Below are 22,119 nucleotides of genomic sequence, written 5' to 3' on the forward strand. Positions count from 1 at the left end.
CATGATGCAGTCAGTCAGGGCTGATCGAGTGGCAGCGATGATTTCTTAGGTGGGGATGGAGAGCTGGATGTCGTCTGCAAGGCAGTGGAACTGAAGTCCGAGGGACCAAGGGTCAGGATGAAAAGGAGGGGGCAGAGAACTGAACCTTGGAGAACGCCTCCAGAGAGGGTAGTAGTGGGGGATTTGCAGGTATTGATGCTGATTAATTGGTGTCTGATGGTGAGGTAAGATATGAGCCTGGAGAGGTGCCGGTGATAGTAAAAGCGGATTGAAGGCAGGTGAGAAGGATGGAGTCTTTGATGGTCTTAGAAGCCGCATTGAGGTTTATTGCTGGGATGTTACATTATTTAGTTAAGACATATGAAGCAGTATTATTTTGGACACATGGTGGTGGTCATTAGATGCACTGGGGTGTATATATCAGGGGCATGAATAACAGGAAATCGGAGCACATACTGTTCTCACCAGACCAGGAACAAAACACTACAAGTACACATGTTTCAGTGAAATTAAAACACTGCTAATTAAAAATACAGAACAAAGTTTTTTTTGAGTTTCTAAAGATTTTTTCGACCCCCCCCCCCCCCTCCGTATGCCTCACAGTGGATCTGTCTGTGGAGAGCCTGTGAGCATGGTGGTGCTGGTGGGTAGATATTTTGCAAATGTCAACTCTTAAAGAAAAGTGCCATTTTTCTCTTGTCGCAGAGGGACAGGTTTAAGCACTAAAATGCTTGGTTTGGTAAGAAAAACACAGTGTTTTGCTCAAAATAGCTCCCCGTCTCTGTCGCCACAAAAAGACGCGTCTCACATTACTGTTTAACTTATCAACTGAAACACATGCACAGGTATGACTGCTTTGCGCTCTGCCTGTTGCCTCACAGCTGAATCCAGCTGAAAGCCAAAATATTGTTACTTTAAACACGCTGGTGCAACCCTGAAGTCACTTACCCTTCGTTATACAGTTTAATTTAATTGTATGCCTGGTAATCAGGTTTTCCTCTGTATACATTTAGTATAAGAGTACTTTTGGTGGCACCTTCGGGAATTTCTCCTGAGAATGTTTTTTGTAAAGTGGAATATCCGCCCTCATCTCTGTTTACAGCCACCTCAATAAATACCAAACCTGCCTACAGCCACAACAGATGTTGTGTCTGTGTAAGTTCATAGAGAAAATCTACCATTTTAAGGGTCATTGTAACTGATAATGATAATAATTAATAATACTATATACCACGATACCTTGAAACTGTGATATTTTCATCATACCATAAATATTGTCATATTTTGAGACACATACAATAACGTGCCATGAAAAATTACTGTTTGATTACTCAGTTAATGGATGAATTTGTTAATAAACCAGCTATTTTCAATATCACACCACTAAATCAAGTAACAGTAGGTAATTGTGATCTTGGGCAAATCTCCAGAGGATGATCTAGTTTTGTTGAATTCGATCAAGTACTACGTTCAGTAACTGGAGGGGTTTTAGTTTGCGATGCTTTATCTGCTGCCAGCATCTGATTTGGCTCCTGATAACATCTCTTTACCACAAGATGGCAATGTTGTCAAAATGATCTTTGCATGAGCGTGACCATCACACAGGACTGACAAGTGACCAGAGGGAGGTTGGTTGCTGTTCTCAAATGCATTTAATAATTCGTCATGTGTCAAAATAAAAACAAACATTACTCACAGTACTAACACAGTAAAAATAAATACAAGTGAAGTTTCTGATAAAAAACTGTAGCCCTTTTTATTTGGAAACGCGCAGCAGACAGACTGATGAGAACTCATGCTACACACAGTTGCTTTCTAGTGTATCTCTGCTACATATTTCTTCTTTTTTTTTTTTTTTTCTCTCCTAGAAAACAAAACGAAACAAAAAAAGGTCTACGCGCAGCCATCCGCCCTGATCGAAGGGGTTCAACACTACACCGTGGAGGGAATCGTGAGCTTGTGCTCTTACATGCCAGTGAAAAACGACCACATTCACTCCACTCAGCTGCTCGGAAAAACCATGTAATACAAAAAATTAAACACGATATCAAATTTAAACATCAGTGCAATTAAACCCTGACCCGTTGGCTCTACCAACAAAAGCATGCAAGTCAATAACTCTATGAATCACTCTTATATACAGTAGGTCTGCCATATTCACAAACTACCGAGCTAGGCCTAATCAAATGAAAAAGCAACTGTTAATCTCACAACATTACCAATTAGATACTATTGAGATACTGATATGAAAGCTTTATTAGGGTTCCCTGCGTGTCTGTGATGCACTCATGGGCTATTTTTGTGGAAGTCGCCGAGGTCTGCGTCATTATTTCTGCAGGATATCTGAGCGAGAGTAGATTAAATCTATTTGAAATACAATGTGGTGGTGCGTTTAGTCGGTCAGGACGTCCCTGTGGGATTTTATTGCTCCTTCCTAATCCAAAGCTTCAACATCTGTCTCTTATCTTTTTTGGTGGGTGTCCTTTGCCTGTCTGAATGTCAGCTATCAAACCTGCCTCTCTCTTGCTCCCTCTGCCTCACTCTCTCTCTCTCTCTCTCACACACACACACACACACACACACACACACACATACATTGCATGCACAGGTTCTCGTTTCAGGCTCTGCAGCCTCCTGCAGGTCCCCAGTTCCCTGGATTTAATGTATTCATCGGAAACAGACACTGAGTGAGGGGAGGGAGCAGATTAAAGCCCTACAGTACATCACGATAAGGACTGCAGTATTTTCTGCTGCAAGACAACCTTAAAACACCCTTTGTCTGAACAAACAGCTCTCACCGTAGGCCGAGTTCGAAACAGGGACGGGGAGAGAAAAAATAAATAGAAATGCAGGCTACTCCTCAGGATCTAACCGTATCTGTACATTTGGGGAAAACCCCCCCAGAAGTAAAGCATTAGCTCTTTTGTTACTCTGTCGTCCCACTTAACCATGAACTGCGAACCCTCAAAGATATCCAAATGGGTCTGATATGAGCGTCTGACAAATTCAAAAGGAAGACTCGATGATATTGCTGCCTCTCCGTTCGGAGTCTCACAATCACGGCTTCCATCCCGTCAGGCCCGGCCACAGCCACAACACAACCCCTCAGTAAGACCTGCCGCTGCTGCCGCTGTGTAGTTTGGGAAGCGCAGCCTCAGACGTGCACCTGTCTAGTCGAGGTGAGGAAAAAAATTAAACTGTGCTATGCTCATTGTGTGTTCACCCGCTTTCTCTTCGTCTACCTCCCTCCTTGCATCTAAACATTTGGTAGAATTGGACTAGGAAGTGGTTGGATGACCTTGTGTGAATGTTTTTTTTTTTTTTAGTGTCTTTTACAGCGCAAGAGTCTAATAAACCTCATTACGAAAAATCAGCTCAGTAAAGCAGGAGGCCACGGGGTATATTTTCCAGCCATTTAGATAAAAAAGTCCTTTTTTCTCCACTGCCGCTCTGCTCCTGAGAGGCGAGAGGGGTGGAGGGAGCTCTCTGGGTCACATGATGGTGCAGCGATTCCTCTGTAGCGCCCCCTGCAGACGGATTGAGGTGTGATTCTGGCGCATGCCACGTGCCACGGCGATGCCCAGCAGCTCTTTGAAGAGCAGGACTACGTGCCAGTTAAACTTGGCCGAGCACTCCACGTAACCGCACTTCCACGTCTTCTTCACCAGGACTGACACGGCCCTGCGAGGCATGAAGCGCTGTCGCTGCAGATCTCTCTTGTTGCCCACCACCAGGATTGGCACCTCGCTGCTGCTGCCTTCCCTGCAGGGAAAGAAAAAAAACAAAAAAGGTTCATTTCAAGAAGCTCAGTTATCATCTCGGTGTTTGTCACAGTGGTTGCCTGGGCGTATGCAAGATGTCTGCGTGCAGCTTTTCCTCCTTTCTGAGGTGTGCGGGGGCGGACTGGAGGATTACAGCTCACAGGCTCAAGGGGCCTCCCACCACACTCTGCAGCGACTGGTTTACTGGTTTAGCATTATTGTGAGTGTGAAACTGTACGGCAAGCCAGAGGTAGGCATTAATTACAGATTCAGGACTTGTGTTTGTAATCCCGCAGCGTTAATGAGAAACACAGCCAGGAGGACGTCATCAAGTGCAACCGCTTCCAGCAACACCTCATTGGCGGCGACTTGGAAATCCAATCTGGCGCTCTGCTTAAAAAACAGAGAACGATGTCGAAGAAAATGAGTTACTAGAGGGAATCCTGGATTAGACTGTAGAGCCAATACTTCTCAGGAAAGAGGGCTGATTATATAAATCGGATTTCTAACAATGAGATTAATTTTTTTACTTCGTAGGCCGTTCTGTTTGATCGGCTGCCAAAGTCATTGGAGCTGAAAGCTTTCATTATTGTTCTTCATGAAGAAAAATAACATTCTGAAAACCAAAAAGAAGGTCAAACTGAATTAATTGAAGACTATTAAATCTGGTTCATTATGAAACTTTGAAGGAGCAGCAGGCTCAATGTCAGCGGAGGCATAAATTCTTAAAGCTGCTGCGTTAACAATTTATCTCTCGTTCTTATAATGAATAAACCTTTTCTCTGTAGTTACATCATGCCTCGTCTTCTGAATTCCATGCCTCGTGCGTATTTGCGCGTCTGCCTTGACAGATGGACAGACAACAGAGGAAGACGCACAGAGAAATGTAGGAGCAGTTGTTTTTTTTTTTTTCGAGCCCCGAGGCGAAGTTCTTAAAGATGTAGGGCTGGAAAAAAAAAAAAAAACACACACACATCGCAGGAATCATCTCACTTTTCTCTCCTCTTCACAGGTTGTGCTCACATAACAGCCTTAAAAATATCTACTCACATTTCTGCTCCGGCTTGTGTATTCTATCAGAACAAGATGTACCGTGTGTGTGTGTGTGTGTGCGTCTTTGTGAAACTACGCAGGATTGATGGACCCCGTCACGGGCTTCATGCCAGAGGGCTTATGAAGAATAGAGAAGAAAGAATAAGGTTATTCTGGTTTTGAATGGATTTTGAATTTTAAGCAAATGTAATAGAGTCAGTAAAAAAAAAAAAAAAAAGAAAGAAGCCACCTTGTGATTTAACAGCCGCCGTTATTCATGACTTCAGTTAACATACAGCATCTTTCCCTTCTCCGCTCTTTCCTTCCCTCCTCCCGTCTGACCTCAGATCTTTTCACGATGATTACACATTTCTCCCGTTTTCCATTTCTCTTGCGTTCACCCCTGCGTCTCTTCCTCCAGCTGCTGGTGATAATGGTTTTCTGTCATGGGCCATAAACGTTCATGATGACACATTGGGAGCAGCGGGGAAAGGTTGAAGATTATCTGCGCAGTGGTGGTTTGGACGCAGCAGAGCAAACAAGGCCACTCGTTGCACCTTTCAGTATGTAAATATATGCAGGTGTGCCGACTGCAAGGTTGACAGAGCAGGGGATGCCTTTTCTTTGGTCTGTTTTCACTCAAGTCAAGTGTTGAGTCCTTTGTGGCTCTTGTGTCAGATGCCCGACCTTCAAAACATCTTTGCCTAACCTTCTGTACTGTGCTGCTGAACTCTGTCCTTGTCCAGGCTTTAAGGATCCTCTTAAAGGACGCATGTTATGCTCATTTCCATGTTCAGAATTTTATTATGGGTTACTACCAGAATAGATTTTCAAGCTTTAGCGCTAAGAAGCACACATCGGTTTTCTTTTACTGTCCAGTTCTGCAGCACTGTATTCCCCCTCTCTCTGAAACGCCCTGTTTTAGCTCCTGTCTCTTTAAGAACACTCTCCTCTGATTGGTCAGCTCACACACGCCTGAGCCAGCACTGCTATCAACAACAGAGCAGCTGTGCCAAATCGATTCTTACATGCCAAACTAGAAGCTATGCTATAAATTATGCAAATGTGTGACACGATGAGATGGTGTGATGTCACAAGGTCACGGAATAAAGGGCGGGACTACAGAAGAGGCATTTCAGGAGCAGTGTTTTCTGTAGGAGAAATTAGCTTCTGTTGGTGCAGACTTTGACCTTTCAGTCCTTCCACATGCACAGGAACCTGTACGACACACTGAAGGAAAGGAGGGAAAAAACGAATGATAGGTCGACTTTCAATCACTGGTGACATGTTCGCTCGCCTTCATGCAGCAACGGCAGAATCAAATGTCATTTCAAAACTGTCAGGATGCAGGGCGGACTGTCCTGAATTAAAAGATATCACCAGTGGCAGACTATCTATCACTGTCACGCAGTGACAAACGTGTAATTGTACAGCTTTGCAGCAGGGCTGCGAAATTGCACACCGTTAGAAAAAAACAGAGTGAGAGTTAACAAGCTGAATGTCAGCGGCTGTGCGTTCACCAGCCGCAGCTGACCCCTACCTGTGCTCCACTATCTGCTGCCTGATCATCTTGACGTATTCAAAGCTCTCCACGCAGCAGATGTCGTACACCAGGATGTAGGCGTTTGCATTGCGGACGCCTCTGCAGCGCAAATCCAGCCACTCCTAAAGGACAAACACACAGAAAGAGACATACAAAAAAATATTCAGTATGACCAGGAGGCAGTTTGAGGGGGCACGAGGGGGGAGGAATGTCATACCTCGTGTTAAATGACCCAAATGCAACTCGCTTGTTAACCTGCCAACTCCTAATAGCAGCGAGAGTGCAGGGGCAGAGGGGTTGTTTAGTTGAATATGTTAGTCCAGTCTGCCGGACTCGCCGATCCTTTAGCCGACTGAGGTTTGATAGAATAGCGATAGAATCTGTGGATCCGACCTGGGCTCTGAATGAATCAATAAATCCATGCTGATGTCTGAAGGAGCAAACAGATTTTTAATCACCGCTTTTTTTCTCTTCCTCTCGCAGTTTAATGTCCAATCTATAATATTCATACCAGAAATACTCAAATATAAACAATATTGTAGCCTTTGTGGTGAAAGCTATAAGTAGAAATATGTAGTCACAGAAAAGCAAGAGGATGATCGGAGACACACTGCTGCCTGTGGTGTTCCAGTAATACGTCCTGTGGCTTCAGGGTGACCTTAAAACTGAATTTTTAGCCGTGCATCAGCTCTGCGCAGTTGATCAGTCGGTCCACCTTTACAGTCCAGAATTAAATATCTGGTGATCCTCAGACTGTGTGAATCATCTGATGGATTGGCACCAACTTGTGTACAGTACAGTTCAGTACAGTTCAGTACAGTACAGTCATGGCTCCCACATAATGAATCCTGCTGACTTTTTCTGCAGTGTCATCGTGAGGTTGATGTTTGTGGATCAGAGAGAAATGTGTGGAGAGACTGACGACGATGATGATGATGATACACATTCATGTTCCCCTCGAGACCCAATTCTGTGGACTTGACTTTCAAAAATATCTCAAAATCAATAAACAAATATTTGAAAACTGTTTCCGTTCTCATGGTCCACAGTGTTGACACTGACACCAGCCGCAGTGACCACACAGCACCACCTTCTCTCTCTTTTCTGACTGTGATCAGAAGGAATATATCTTAAATGCTGTTGTCCTTAATGTCCTGTGTGTTAAGAGCCATGTTATATTTACCTTTTATTAAAAACAAATGTTTTTGTTGTCTCAAACTTGGTATTGAATATCGATATTTTAAAAGGTAATTTACCAAAGTTAGACATTCCAGTATCGTGACAACACTACTTGTTGATTATCTGATGTTTCATGGAGCGCCACCATCAGGTCAGAGTTTTATTTTTCTACGACTGAAAAAAAGGAACAAAACTCGAAGCTGTTCTTTGTGTTTAGTTCCGATTACCAAACATTAGCACGCTACCGTGCGAATAAGCATGGTGAGCGTTGCGTGCCAGACACAATCATGCTCGGGTTGAGTCTATTTTCTTTGACACGACGGGAGTTGATGTGCTGATATTATCATTAAGCCCAAAGCACCGCTGTGCCTGACAGCCTCATAGATCTGCCAGCATATAATGTACCTACAATAATAGCAGAAAGCAGCTAGATGAACAGCATGTGGCATGTGTTTCAGTAATTATACCGAAGCTCCTTGGCTCAAAGTCAAAGTTGGTCTTGCTCTGCCGCTCGGCCTCTGTGGAAAAAAGAGTGCAGAGTCGATGAAGTCCTGGAGCGGGCCGGGAAGGAAGTCATAAAACATGGTGACTGCTCAGCGGTAAGCACTGCGCGGTGTCCTAGCTACACGTGTTCAAGGACAATGACGGAGGTTACTGCTTATCAGAGAAGAGCAAACGAGGCCTTCTGTCAGGACGAGAGCGAGGAACAAACACCGTTTCCAACTTCTGTCGCGGTTTGGCTCGGCTCTGTGATGCAGGGAACGCGCAGCGAGGCGAACAGCATCGTCCGTTTGATGGTGGTGAATTAAAACACGCCGCAAAAGTGGGTTCATTTGCACCTTACTGGGGAACAGTTGCTCCAATAGATGCACACTGGCCCATTCTTCTACCAACCCGCCGCCCACCGCCACCTCCGCCGCCTCTAACAGCATGCCATGAATTTATAAGCGTTTGGTCAGATGAAAGAGAGCGAGGGAAGCCGAGGAACTTAAGGGAGCAGGGAGAAAAAAAGATCTGCCGAGGGAGGGAAATGGAAACAAACTCGGCCCGGGGAGAATGTCGGAGAGATGGAAAAAAAAAAAAGGCAGCGGTGGATCAAGTGATGTGCAGACAGGGTGTCAACATAACCTCTGGGGTGCACACACACTGCTAATAAGGGGTCTGGAGACTGTCAGGGACTGTGTGCAGGTTCAAACAATTATATTCTATTGTGTTCTTTATAATTTAGCAGGATTCTGTCCTCAAAACCAATGTTGTAAGACGCACAGCAGCAGCTAGACAGCAGAGTTATACAGAGGTAAACAGAGGAGACACTCCGGGAGAAACGCTCGCTCGCTTTCAATGCAAAGAGTTAGAAGACAAGATCGATTCCACTGTAGTGTCTGTACACTTGACGTCAAGCTGGAGCCAACGGCTGGTTAGCGTAGCTTAGCATAAAGACCTGGCCTGGCTCTGTCCAAAGTCTGTGTGTGAGAGTCACCAACATGTGGTCCTCGGAGCTGTTTTGAGAACTTTTCCTGGTGTTTGTCTGTGGACAGATGTGCACGGTGCGGGACACACACATGAAACTTTACAGGCGTGCAGTCGAGATCAAAATGAGCACTCAGCACTCACGTAAAGGCCGTCGCAGCAGGTGTGATCTCCTCGCAAGATGGTCTCTAATTTGTGTCTGTTGTAATTTTCAGCCCTAACTGTGATGTTGGTGGTTCGACCTATCTGAAGTGTCTGCCTTGCTTTGCTGTCATCTCTGATATCCACACAGCTGCTACATCTCAGACTAACTGCTGATTTGAGGTAAACTCAAGCTGTTGTTTTCTTCGGTCTGCGACCCAACAGCTAAATTAAGTATTAATGAATTCTCCAACCGAAAGTCTGTTAGGTGCGTATCGTCTTTGGAATAACACCATGAAGAAAGACAAGTACGAGGCAAAGTAACAGTGATAGGTCAAACCAGCGCTGCCTTGGTCGCTGTCCGCCACCATCGATGTGGTTGCTGTTGTCAGTACTGCATTGCATTATGGGATATTAATGCAGGCGTTGTATCCGCTGCTCGCACACTGTAACATCTCCCCAGAAATAGTGTACAACTCACACACAACTGGTTCCACACACTGTTTTAGCGCACTAAGTAGCACATTAGTATGAAAGTTCGGACGCAGCCTGTTTCTCGGCCGGATGCAGTGACCTGTGGTCGCCGTGAGGTTGCCAGGCAACCAGCTGACAATCCAGGAGGCCGCTCATCTAAAACATATTCCCTGAAAATATTTATCTTTCCTCAGACTTTGAATTTATGACTGAAACCATCAGAACTGAGACACAAGTATACGTCCACCGCTGAAGCTGTTTTGTTTTTTTTTGTTTTTTTCATCTGTTGTCTTGAATTTCAAAGCCGTGCCGCTTGACGTGGTAAATAATTTGGCTTTGGTTACTCTGCCTGATGCACCTGCACCTCGGGCACAGATGATTTGGCAGCGATGGCGTGCTCGCCGCTTTGAAAACTCAGATATCAAAGTGCTGATTATCAGACCTCCCTTTCATTTTCCTGCCTCTAATTAGCACGGAGCCAATATGACCCTCGTCTGTAGCAGTGTTTGTGTTAGCAGTGTTCCGATGTGGCGTTCATATTGTTTCTTCCACCTCCGGCAGCAGCTTTAAATCGGAGAAATCTAATTATATTTTGCTCAAGGACGGAGAAAATATGCCTTCTTTCAGATCTATACACTACAGAAAAATAAGATCATCTGATAATCTGTGACCAAGGGAGCAGGCGATGATTGGTGTAACTTCCAATCAGGGTAACGTTAACACATCTGTCAGCGAGGAATCACGTGCCTGCTTTCAATTTGGTGGAGGGGCGTTCGTTGGTTCCTGGGTTTGAGGAAGAAAAACAGCCTCGCACATCAGCGGTGAGATAATGAGGCCGATCAGGCTCCAAGACAGACGTGGTACGAAGATCGCTGCCATTAAAAAAGTGAAACGAGAAAGCAGGGGGAGTGAGGAGGGGGGCGCCGTGTTGTGAAAACTGCCATGGACGTGTTTATTTAGTCTGTCTCTCTCCAGGTTGAATCCGTTTTTCACCGAGCAGGGGAAGACGTGTCGCAGAAGGTGTCATTTCTTTCTGTCACTTCTGTTGCGAAATGTCCAGTACAGCTGAAATCCAAACAAAACATTCACCTGTTTTTTTTTTTTTTGCCAAAGACAAAAAAAAAAAAAAAAGACAAATCCTCGGTTGTGACAGTGCAGCTAGGTCTTTTTCGGATAATTGAGGCTATTGACGATGGGAGATGCTCACATTGGCTTCAGTTGCAGCCTCTTATCCCTGTGGGGCTAAAAATAGCAGCTCGTGTTCTCATCTCACATCTCTTTGTCATCCAAGTCCTGTTTTTAAAATGTGGAGGAGGGGCTACAAACAGCAACAACAGAGCAGCGCTGCTCCTTCAGAACCCAAACAAGAGGCTCAATAAGCAAAGGAACAGGACGGCAGCGAACGTTTAAAATGCATGTGGCATGTTTATGTGTGTGTGTGTGTGTGCTGCCTGCGGGATGTGAGAGTGTGCTCGTGGGAGCATGAATGTGAAGTGTGGTGCGACTGTCTGTATCCTCCAGTCGGCCTTCTTAACAAAAAGAGCATCTCGGCCTTCGCTCCCCGAGAGCCAAACACAGCATGTCTCCCTGACAACCGTGGCAGGCCGCGGTCAGGTTTGGACCGGGCTGTGACAGAGCTGTCCTCACGTCTCCGGGTGTTATCTGATATGAGCGGTTGTGATGGATCAATACTCAAGGACAGGAGGGAGGCCGGTGTAACCTGCTGGGGGAAGGGGGGGCAGAGTAATTAGAGATATATCACGCGGAGGCCACGCCAGTGGATTTACAATTAAAATCTATTACGTCCCCTGGGGATGAAACTCCATTACTCATCGGCGACCTATAGCAGGCAGCCATTAATACCTGTAGGTTTTGTTGCACGTTGGTTTAATTAATGTGATGACGTCTGATGTACAGATGGTTTTCAAACACAAGTGGAAAAGCTTTTAAAGAGCAACTAAACCCCTCAGTTTTGGATGACGTGCTCTAAGCTGGAAATTCAAAAAATGCCTTGATGATGGGCGGGGCTCCAGGAGTACTCTCCGATTCCCCCCTCCCCCCTAACCGTCACCACACTCACACGCGCAGAAAGAAAAAAATCATAAACACAAACATCGACATTTATGCTAGCTAGCTATCTGATCATGAGTGACTCTGACAGTAGCGCGGACACTTTCGCCACAGAGAGGTCCTTTGAGGTGGAGGACTTGTCGCCTCCAGAGTCTCCAACCGGAGTCTCTGATACGGCTGATACGGCTCTGGACCACGGTAACTACTAAAATACAAAAAACTAAACAAGCTAACTAATCTAAAATTGCTAAATAAGTACTAAATACTATAAACTAACACACGTAATAACTAAAATCTCCCAAAAACAATCTATGCTATGCTAACTACCTACTCAATAATCACTATGCCTCTCTATTCGCAATTCTCTCAATCCAACCTACTCGCCACAGATTCCAGATCGGCAGGTGCTAGTTTTTATAGGAGGGGGCGGAGCTAACCGTGGTGGACCGTGACGAAAGCTGCCTCCAAAACGTCATCTGCCTCCATCTCAGCCAATAGGAAAATTCGATTGTAATAACCAGGTTTCAACCCATAGAGGGCAGTCACACTTACATTTTTACTACAAAATACGCCAAATTGAAATACTTCGACCAAAATGACGAGAGTTGGACCAGAATCACTCAGCAACACTACTTCATACCCAAATACATTGGTTTTCAGCAGGTTTGGGGGTTCAGTTGCTCTTTAAAGAAATAGTTATTCATTTTGGGGAAATATGAATAGCTTATACGCTTTCTAGCTGAGTGTTTAAAGAGAAGATTGGTAAAGATGGCGCCCATTCTGTCCAATGAGAAGCGCTCGCTTGGCGCATGTGCCAGTATTTTGGAGGGTTTTCTTCCTGGTTGAGCGGCTTTTTTATTTATTTTTTCAATGAAATCTTTACAATACAAACAGTAAAAACAAGCAAGTAGAGTCATTAATACAGAAAATACATTAGTCAAGAGCAGAGCCAGGGGAAGTTTCAAATAAATACATTAAATATAGCGCATAACTGAATGGTTTTAGCAGCTTTCTTATTTTTTAAATCATAGATGTTTTAATGTACTGTTCCGTTTCCTTACCAAAAGAAACATTAAATTTGGCTTTGTGAATATGATATTTCCCTAAAATGATCAACAAATTAATTAGGTATATTTCTTTCTGCTTCTTACTTTTGTTGTCAAGGAGACCAAACAGTACATTTTTCCAAAACAAGGAAAAATCAGAGACAAGTTTATCATTAGTATATCGGGATAGGTCTTTCCAGAAAGTGGTGGTGCAGGGACATTCCTGGTTGTGCGGCTCCATCCGCAAGCGTGCATTCTGGTGACGTCACAGATATTTTACTTGCTTTTATAGGTCAAGGAAATTAGCAGGAATGTAAAGCGTTCATGGAACAAAAGAATCCCAGTAGAAAGAGTCATAATTGACCTTGTTTGAAGTTTTACAGGCTTCTGTTTCATTATGGCGCTCTAAAGGGGGAAAAAAAATATTTGCGTGCTGTTGCAATACCACAAGTGGCCACTGGGGCAAAACTGGAAGCAAGGCTGAGTGGCATCCCAGTGTTCATGTCATGGTCCGGCCCAGGCCTCCAGGACGAGCACCAGGCTCTGAAGACAGGTTTATCCACAGAAATATTAATGTTACTAGCCCTAAGTTGTCTAATTTGTATTTATTTTAACAGCTGGTTTGTTCGCCTCTTCACAGGCTTTGCAGACGCACACATCCCATTTCTGCAGCGTCTGCGAGAGTCACAATATCACAATGTGTGACGCGGAGAAAGCAATCTTTTCCACCTTGTTATCAGACGCGGCATCGACGGAGAGAGCTGAGAAAAAATGTCCAGAAAGAGCAGGAGAGGGAGAGGGAGCATTTTGTGTGGGAGGAAGTCATGGAGATACACGATGGCAAGAACAGAACAGAACAAGAAAAAAAAGAAAGAAAGAAAGAAAGAAAGAAAGAAGAAAAGACAGAGAAAAATCATTTCTGAATCCTCTGTCAGGATTAAATCCATCTGTCATCACATCCTATCGACTCTCTGTAACAGATGCTCTCTAAATGTAATGCGATCAGCAACAGACACACCGCAAAGCAAACAAATCACCGCACCAGCGCAGCCGCACGGTTAAGATAGTAGAAGTCTCGCCTGTTCTCCAGATTAAAAAAATGTCTGTACGTGGTTTTCGAAACGGGGTCAGAAGAATCCTGCCAGAGCAGAACAGCTCTGCTCTCTCAAACATAATCTCAGCTGATGAGATATCGCCACGCTGCGTAAGCATGGAGGCGTACTGACTCACTCCATTCTGCAGCTTATTCATCACAAATTTTCTGAGAACATTATAAAACCTCGTTTGGTGAACCCCCCCTCCCCCCCCCCTTAAACTTCCTCGGCGTCCATTAGACTGTGTGCAACCTTTTCCAATTGACTGCAGCAAATTCCCCCCGTCTCCTCTGCTGCTCTTTTGTTTGTACATATATTTCCCCGGCTGTGCTTTAATTCAATCTGCCGTGTACTGGAAGTACATTTCACTCAGGTTTAAACATTGTGTCCACTGCCGCTGACCTCCCCTCCCCCCAGGGCTGAAATACAGAGCCGGGCAGTGAGTCAAAAGATGTCCAGCTCATCTCTCATCGAACGGAGGATGTCGACAGACATAAAACGAGAGAGAGAGAGCGAGCGGTGCTTCCTGAGCAGGCAGGACATGACAGGAGCGGGGAAGAAAAAAAGTACAGCGGGGCCCTCGCGGGGTCATTCCTCCAGCGAACGAGCGCCCATAAATCTGTCTGATAGAAATGTTGTGGCAGCGCCCGGCTAATGGTTTCCTCTGCCTGTGCACCTTCCACAAAGAGCCTGCCAAGCAGGCCGCTCCACGCTCTGGAACGAGCATGAAATGTTCACACCGTGTGATCCGGCATGATATCAAGCTGTGCCTGTGCCTTTTTTTTTTTTCCCTCATGTGACACACACTATATGCAACACTCCCACACACTCATGAGACTCGTCCTGTCTTATTCCTGCTCGCTGCTCACTCCTACCAACTTGTTCCCTGATGGGGGTTAAACACCGCTTAGCAGAGAGAGGAGAAGAAAACTCAATCAGTCTTTAACGGAGGGGTCTCTACGGGCAGCAAACAATGGAGCGCTCCGCAGACCTCTTAACACTCGAACAAAATGTTTAATCTGGTAGAACGGCTACATGTAATTCTGACAGGATGATCGCTGTGGCCTCTCAAGCTTCAAGAGGCCTGATGCTCGAGCTGTTTTTTTATTTTCGTCCCTCTCTCTCCGTCCTCCTTGGCCCGATCTCATTTTCTCACTGGCTTCTCGTCAGAGCAGATAACCACAGCTGTTTCTCTGGGAGGGGTTTGTGCGTGACACTGAAGGGAAATGTGCAGCGGCGGCGGAGTCAGGTGCGGTGACCTTGGAGAGTTCATTCTCGAAAGCGTCAGAGCCTCTCTGCAGCGGACACACCTCGAGGGAAACGGAGGCCCGGAGTTGGGGCCACGGCTCTTTCACACTTTCACACCACATCTCTCACTGACGTGCTCGTACTGAAACAGGTTCTGGTGGCTTTAAGTGTTCCTCCTCTCCGGCTGCGAATGGGGACAAACCCCTCAGTCGTCACACCGTGTCAAGCATCAGTTCAGCTGGAGGTGATGTGAAGGTTCAGCAGCCCCAGTTGCTAAAATCAAGAGGAAATCTTCTGGCGTCTTCTGGTATCAGATTCCCGCTGTTTCACACCGTGTCTGCCTCATAACCACATGCAGCGTTGCCTGTACTTTAAAGGATGGGTTCAAAAGAATTCAGAATTCATTCTGGGCGAGTTTTCGTAGTCCACAAAACATTTCTGGAGCTTCACAACGAAACAGAGTTGCAGCGTTCCCCTAAACAACTGAAGTAGATGGGAAAAAAATTATCAAAACGTCTCCGTACAGCTCGCCCGGCATAAATCAAGTCCACCAGAAGCCCCTCGATCCCAAATTGATTTGGAAATGCACACCCTTAACACGCCTGTGCGTCCACCTCAGGCGGGGGGGCTTTTAGCTGAGCGAAGACTTCATCTTTAAAAAGGTCGTAAGTCACGTTCTTTTCAAATCAGTTTGGGATCTCAGACTTCAGGAGGCAGGTCACGTTTGTTTCTAGTCATCTTAAAACAAACCCCACAAGTTGAACGCCTGGAAAGAAAACTTGCAAATTGAAATTTCGGATGAGGGATTGGAGGCGCTGAAGACAGAGGATGTCATTTTTTTTTGTGTGTGTGTGTATAAGCTTATACATACGAGTAAACAAATGTCTGTATGTGGGTGGATATATGTACTGCATATATTACCCTTTCTCCCATCCTGTGAGTGCGACATGATGCTGAAAATTCAATATCAACACTGTGGAATGAAAAACAAAACAAGTCTTCGTCTACTTCAGTCGTTAAGGAGAATGCCGCAGCCTCGATTTTGCTCTGGAGCTCCTGAAATGTTTTGCGGACCACAAAATGTCACCAGACTTTCCATCAGCCTGAGGGCGAGTAGAGAACGACTGAATCTTTCCGTTTCGGTGAATTTATCCTTGAAAGCACATGTTTCCACACAGGTTTGGGCAGTAGCAGATTCGATGTAACTGTGATTTATGTAATCAGACTACAAAACAGCAGATTACAATTGGTAATCAATGCTCTCTATACTCATGAAAAATGCTTCTGATGGACAAACTCCACTTTGGGTGAAGTGCAAAGTCCTGTGCCGTTCATATAGGACAGTTTCTCCTCTGATTAAAGTGTCTTCCCCAAAACTACATAGTGCTCCTTTAACATTCTGTTTGCACTGAATTTTTTAAAGAGGTCATATTATGCTAATTTCCAGGTTCATACTTTTATTTGGGGGTCATAGTAGAATAAGTTTATATACTCTAATTCTCAAAACACACATTATTTTTCTCATATGGTTCACTGCTCCAGCACCACTTGACACACTGTGTCTTGAACGCTCCGTTTTAGCTACAGAGTGAGACTTCTCACCTCTGTTCAATCTTTGATGAGAGTTGCACATGCTCATTACTTAACAGGCAGGATGTAGCCAATCAGAGGCAGAGGAGGGCGGGTCAAGTCAAGTGAGGTAGTGTGATCTAAAATAACAGCGACAGCAGCAACTGTGTGTATGCTGGCACACTGGAGTTGATATATTCTATAATAAATATATATATTTATATAACTCCTGTTTCATAGTGACGCAGTTAAGTTATAGAACTAAAGGCTCGACTCCAAACCAGGTGTTTCAGGTGTGTTTTCTGTTGTAGAGAGTAACTTTGCAGATCTCTTACATGCACAGAAATGCTTCATAACACAATAAAGAAAAGGCAAAAAAAAAACAAAAAGCAGAATATGACCTCTGTGAGGAGAAGAAGGAATATTTAAGGGAGGCTGCCTTCATTTTTATTGAGGTGAAAATGTTTGATTTTAAAGCAATCCAAAAGTATTCAGTCCATTTCCATTTGTAACCCAATGAATTAAGCTGCTTATCATCAAACTGTTCATGTCTAAAGTAATCTGTCCCGGTCCTGTTTGCACAGAATGAGGACTGTAGATTTTCTCTCCCCGTCGCTTGAATCACTTAAAGAAGCAATTTTTCTTCAAGGCCGGAGAAACAATGAAAGCATCCAGTCATGCTTCTAATGTGCATTTGTGAGAACCAACGTGAAACCTACCCTGCAAAAAAAAATAACTTCTTCCCGAGATGAAAATCAATCCAATAATAATCACACTCCTACAAAACCTGGAACATTTGGAGCTACAGTGTTTCCCCCCCCCCCTCTTTTTTCTTAAATGATCCTGCAATCAGCTGCGTCTCTGACTAATGAGCTGTGCCATCTGACCTGTGGTCGGGAACAAAAGGGCAGCCTGCTCTATTTTTAAAATCCTGGAGAGTTTAACCAGGTAGCAGCACACGATCCTTCTCTGATGTCAGCCAATCACAGCTCGGCTCGGATGTGTATATATATATACCTGTGGTGGAGGCTGCAGAGGACATGTTGTGATTAATAAACAACAATATGCAAGCTGGCGGTCCTTTTTTTTTTGTTTTTTTTTTCTCTCTCCTCCTCTGCGATGCTTTAAGTCAGCCGGGTCTCCATAGCAACTAGTAGACTGGAGACATCTGATAGTGATGCGAGAATAAATAAAAAGCTGGTGGTGTCGTCGGAGGGGGGGGGGCGCCATTGGCTGTGAGCAGGTGGAGGGCACGTGTGGGGAAATGAAGTGGAGATGAGATGAGATGTGGTGTGAGAGTGAAAACACACACACACACACACACACACACGCACACACACACACGCAGAATACCTGACTGGAGCTCGACGGAAAGGACGAGATTGGCGGGACGTCCAAAATCTTCAGCTCATACATGTTCCCGTTGAGGATGACGGAGGGTCTGTACACATATCTGCTCCTGGTCGGCGTGTACGCCTCCGAGAAGTCGTTATAGATGAACTGGCGGATTATAGAAGTTTTCCCCACTCCGGGAGCGCCGATGACCGCGATACTCAGCGTCTCCACCATTCCTGGAGCACGAGTTCAGCACCATGGACAGCGACGACAACAACAGACAGATGTGACCGTCCAGAGGCACAGCTGGCCGCCGCTGCGTGTCCCCCGCCGCCGCCGCTCCTCCGCTGGAATTTCCAAAACCTCCAGCTGCTTTTCTTCTAAATCAACTCGAGCTGCGTGCGATTAAACCGACCGACGGCCGGGTGATTCATCAGAGAGAGGGGGGAATAAAACTTTATCTCCAAGGCATTAAAGCTCAGCCTGCGGTCCTGCTGACGGAAGAGGCGCTCGCCGCCTCTGCGATCCGACACACGGAGAGAAACTCTTGGGGTTTTTCATCAGGGGACATCCCCGGGCGACCTCGTCCCCCCGAGGGGAAGCGTAAAAGTCCGTCCTTGCCGTCCGCGCACGGACATAATCTCATCCAGGCTAGACTCTGACCTTGTCCACAGGAGCCCTCGGTGTCTTCATTGATTATCTCCTCCGCACCTCTCACTCATTTCCACCGATGCAGCACCGCCGGCGCGCTCCTCCATCACACGGAGGACGGGCGCGCAGCCGCCAGCCTCTCAAAAAAGGCTTCCCACGTGTTCCGAAATGGCATGCAGCCCCATAATCTTCTGTTTGCGTCGATGGCGGGAGGGTAGATTCACATCTGTGCCGGCTCAGGAGAGGAGAGGCAGCCGGCGGACGCGCGTTTTCTGTGAAGGCATCTGGAGCCTATTAACGAGCATTGTGTGTCTGCTGCTGGAGAGACAGGAGCTGCTGAGGACTGCTCTCTCTCTCTCTCTCTCTCTCTCCCTCCCCCCCTTCTCTCTCTCTCTCACACACACACACACACTCCCTCTCTCTCTCTCACACACACACACTCCCTCTCTCTCTCTCACACACACACACACTCTCTCCATTTATCTCTCTCTCTCCCATCACTGGCTCTATATCCCCTGGCCCTGCTCATCCAATAGGATCATGTCGTGCGCAAGGCGTGTGAAGCTCCTGGCTCCCATACGCCGCACATAAATGACAGAGGAGTAGGCCACACACACACACACACACACACACACGCTGTACATCATCTCAGTCTGAGGGTCATGAAGACGCAGCGCAACACTGAGCCTCATATCTCTGAGGGGACGAGGCTCATCGTCGGAGAGGGTCCTCGGGCAGGGCAGCTGGTTAATGTGTCCCCATCAATCACTGCTGGGTGGCAGCAGCAGCAGCAGCAGCAGCAGCACACAGTGGTCACAGATCCAGTCAGAGAGGAGAGTAAACATGAGACACGAGGCTCACTCACAGCAGAACCTCCAGTTTCCCGCTGTGGTGCCAGTTTTTCACATTTTCAGGGTTTAAAAGTCAGGTAGTGGCTTAATTAAAGGAACATGGAAGAACTAAACACCAGTTGAATTCAGGGGGGCAGCGTATCACCACCTGCTAGATGTAGCTGCCATTAGCAAGTTAGCTCAGTTAGCCATGCAGTTAGAAGCTCGGACTGGGAGCTTTGGACCAAGCTAGGCCCCCCCAGGAGCAGCACCGCCAAACTGCGTAATTACGTCACACTACATTGTGAAAGAAGCGGCTGTAAAACGGGATATAATTATTTCGTTTTAGCATCACAAACCCCCCGAAATGACTCGTTTACTATCGTGACTGAAGCCGTTGGGTCCAATAAATGAGTAAAAAAGTCCAGAAGAGCTGCACGGTGAAATCTTTTTACTCTTATTCAAGTTAGCCGGGAGCTAAACAAGAGGTCAGCCGTCTCCCGTGCCAGGGGTTGAGCTTTTTTGGACTTCTGTTTGTTTGTTTTTCTTTTGTTTTTTTTTTTGACTCCGGCTCCAAAACTGTATCCAGATTCTGTTGTTAGGTCCAGGAACCACCAGGCCTCCAGGACCAGCACCGGGCTTTGAAGCACCGAGGCCCAACAAGACTTCAATTGTGACAGAAACGTGTATCGATTCTGTTAATTCTAATGAAGTTTTAAATGTTTCCAACCAAAAATCCTGACATGTTGCACCTTTAATAGTTCACAAATCATCTGCTTTCTAATCTATTAATGAGAACAGCGGTCGGCTTTTATCGAGGCTGGATTATCGAGCAGATTTAAGAACGACTTTGTGGGAGTTTTATCAGTTTCATTTACCTAACGTGCAGCAGTAAAGCACAAGACACAGACCGGTGCATGATAAAGGCCTGAAGATGTGAACTGCAGAGGTGGAAGACGTGGAAGCAGAAGCAGCACCTGGGAATCTCTGAGTTTTTGTGTTCGAGCTCTCAGATTCTGACACGAAACACTCTTATTCTTCTTCTACAGATGGATCTTTTTCACAGCAGACATTTTGACCTGTGAAAGCAGGAAAAGCACAGGTGCATCTGATAAAACATTAACAGCTGCTCCTTCCTGTGAGCCGCGTGAGCGCGCTCAGCACCGGAAGCCCCGGAACCGGCTCAGCTACAAAGAACACAGTGATCACTCGCTGTGAAAACGGTTTCCACAGGATTCATTAATTCAAGTCAGGACCACACCAGAGAATAAAAAGGTCTGAAAAAGTTGACTGCCACGGTCCGACTTTACCAACCTGGACCCGTCACATGCTCAGTGCACTGAAGCCTGTTTGCCTGCTGTGATAACAGAACCGGGTCAGCTGTCTTGATCCTTGTTCTCTCAGGTTCGGTAATTTCTTGCAGTGTCTGCATAGTGTCACATCTCACCTCATCTGATGCAGATTTTAATACGTGCACACTGTAATAAGTGAGGGAATGTCTGCTGGTCATTACCATGTCAGTTCTTAGTTTTTTGGGGTCCTTTCTTGGCTTTTAGAGCTCAAGAGATGACAGAGAGGAGGGAGGACGTGAAGGAACTGACCACAGGTTGGACTGAACCGTCACCGTTATGTTAGCCGTAGTTGCACGATGGCTTGATATTAAAAGATGAGCTCAACCAAAAATGAAAAATGCAGCCTCACGTCAATGGAGAGTCAGGAGAAGTTTCACAGTCCACAAAACATTTCTGGAGCTTCTCAGTGAAACAGCGTTCTGCTCACACAGTGAAGTTTAACACGGACTCGAGAGGTCGTTCTGCTGCCTCATGAGTACTTTTACCGTTAACACTTATTTTGATACGGCTCATAATTCTGCACTTTTACTGGGGGAAGATTTTGAATGCAGGGCTTTCACTTGTGGTGGTGGTTTTGTCGGTTTGACGCTTTGCTATTTTTACATTTGGAAACCGTCTTCCACCGCCTGTTGTAAAGCTTTTATCGAGTGTTTAAATGCTGCGTATCAATAATTAACAGCAGTGGTGGGTGGCATGATGCCTCCTAGGCCCGCAAAGATATTATGAAATATACCGTGCATGTTATTAACTGGGAGTCTGTTGCTTTACACGGACTGAGCCTTTAACGCAGTGCAGTGCGGTGGCGCCCCCTGTTGGAATGCATAGACCACATCGGATCAATACATCATTAACAGACTAATGCCTGGCTCAGCTCTGGACGAGCGACTCCTCTCCGGTCAGTCGCTCTGCAGCTTTTATCCCCCACAGAGGAGCCGATCTGAGGCGAGAGCTTGTTTGTCTTCCCGTTTAAGCGACGCAGTCAGACTTTCCCCCCCCGAGCAGCTCGGACTCAGATGCACTCGGCTGTGAATAAACCTCAGGCTTCACAACGCTGACAGACTCTGTACGCAATAGCTGCGAGGGCTGCCTGGTCTCAAAGTCAGAGCCGAGCCGCCCCTGAGAAGAAACATGAACGCCCCCCAAATGTCAGGAATAATTATAACGCGTGTGTGAGAAAACAATGCACGCCAGCTTCCAGGGACTCTGGGACTGTGAACTTTGCCAAGCAAGCAAATGCTGAGATAACATTCCGCGTCCTGCGACACTGGCACAGATCGTTTCTAACTTTCGCGCCGTCAGAAATGTCGACAAAAGACTGAGCGTG

General features: G+C 45.9%; 1 protein-coding gene across 1 annotated transcript; it reads right to left on the reverse strand.

Moving 5' to 3' along the window:
• Positions 1-1,633: 1,633 nt before the first annotated feature.
• rasl10a (RAS-like, family 10, member A) lies at positions 1,634-19,003 on the reverse strand. Its single transcript, XM_030416469.1, has 3 exons — positions 17,981-19,003; positions 6,334-6,458; positions 1,634-3,762 (listed from the first exon to the last, which is right to left on the reverse strand). Exons 1-3 carry the CDS (start codon positions 18,194-18,196, stop codon positions 3,492-3,494), a joined length of 612 nt encoding a protein of 203 aa, XP_030272329.1. The 5' UTR covers positions 18,197-19,003; the 3' UTR covers positions 1,634-3,491.
• Positions 19,004-22,119: the final 3,116 nt, after the last annotated feature.

Source organism: Sparus aurata, chromosome 5, assembly GCF_900880675.1.
Source record: "Sparus aurata chromosome 5, fSpaAur1.1, whole genome shotgun sequence".
In the NCBI taxonomy this organism is placed as follows: Eukaryota; Metazoa; Chordata; class Actinopteri; order Spariformes; family Sparidae; genus Sparus; species Sparus aurata.

Coding starts and splice junctions, on each gene's coding strand:
- rasl10a (XM_030416469.1), bottom strand. CDS start 18,196: ATGGTGGAGACGCTGAGTATCGCGGTCATCGGCGCTCCCGGAGTGGGG. Junction 6,459..17,980: donor TTCCGTCGAGCTCCAGTCAG/GTATTCTGCGTG, acceptor TTTGTCCTTTAG/GAGTGGCTGGATTTGCGCTG. Junction 3,763..6,333: donor CAGCAGATAGTGGAGCACAG/GTAGGGGTCAGC, acceptor CTTTCCCTGCAG/GGAAGGCAGCAGCAGCGAGG.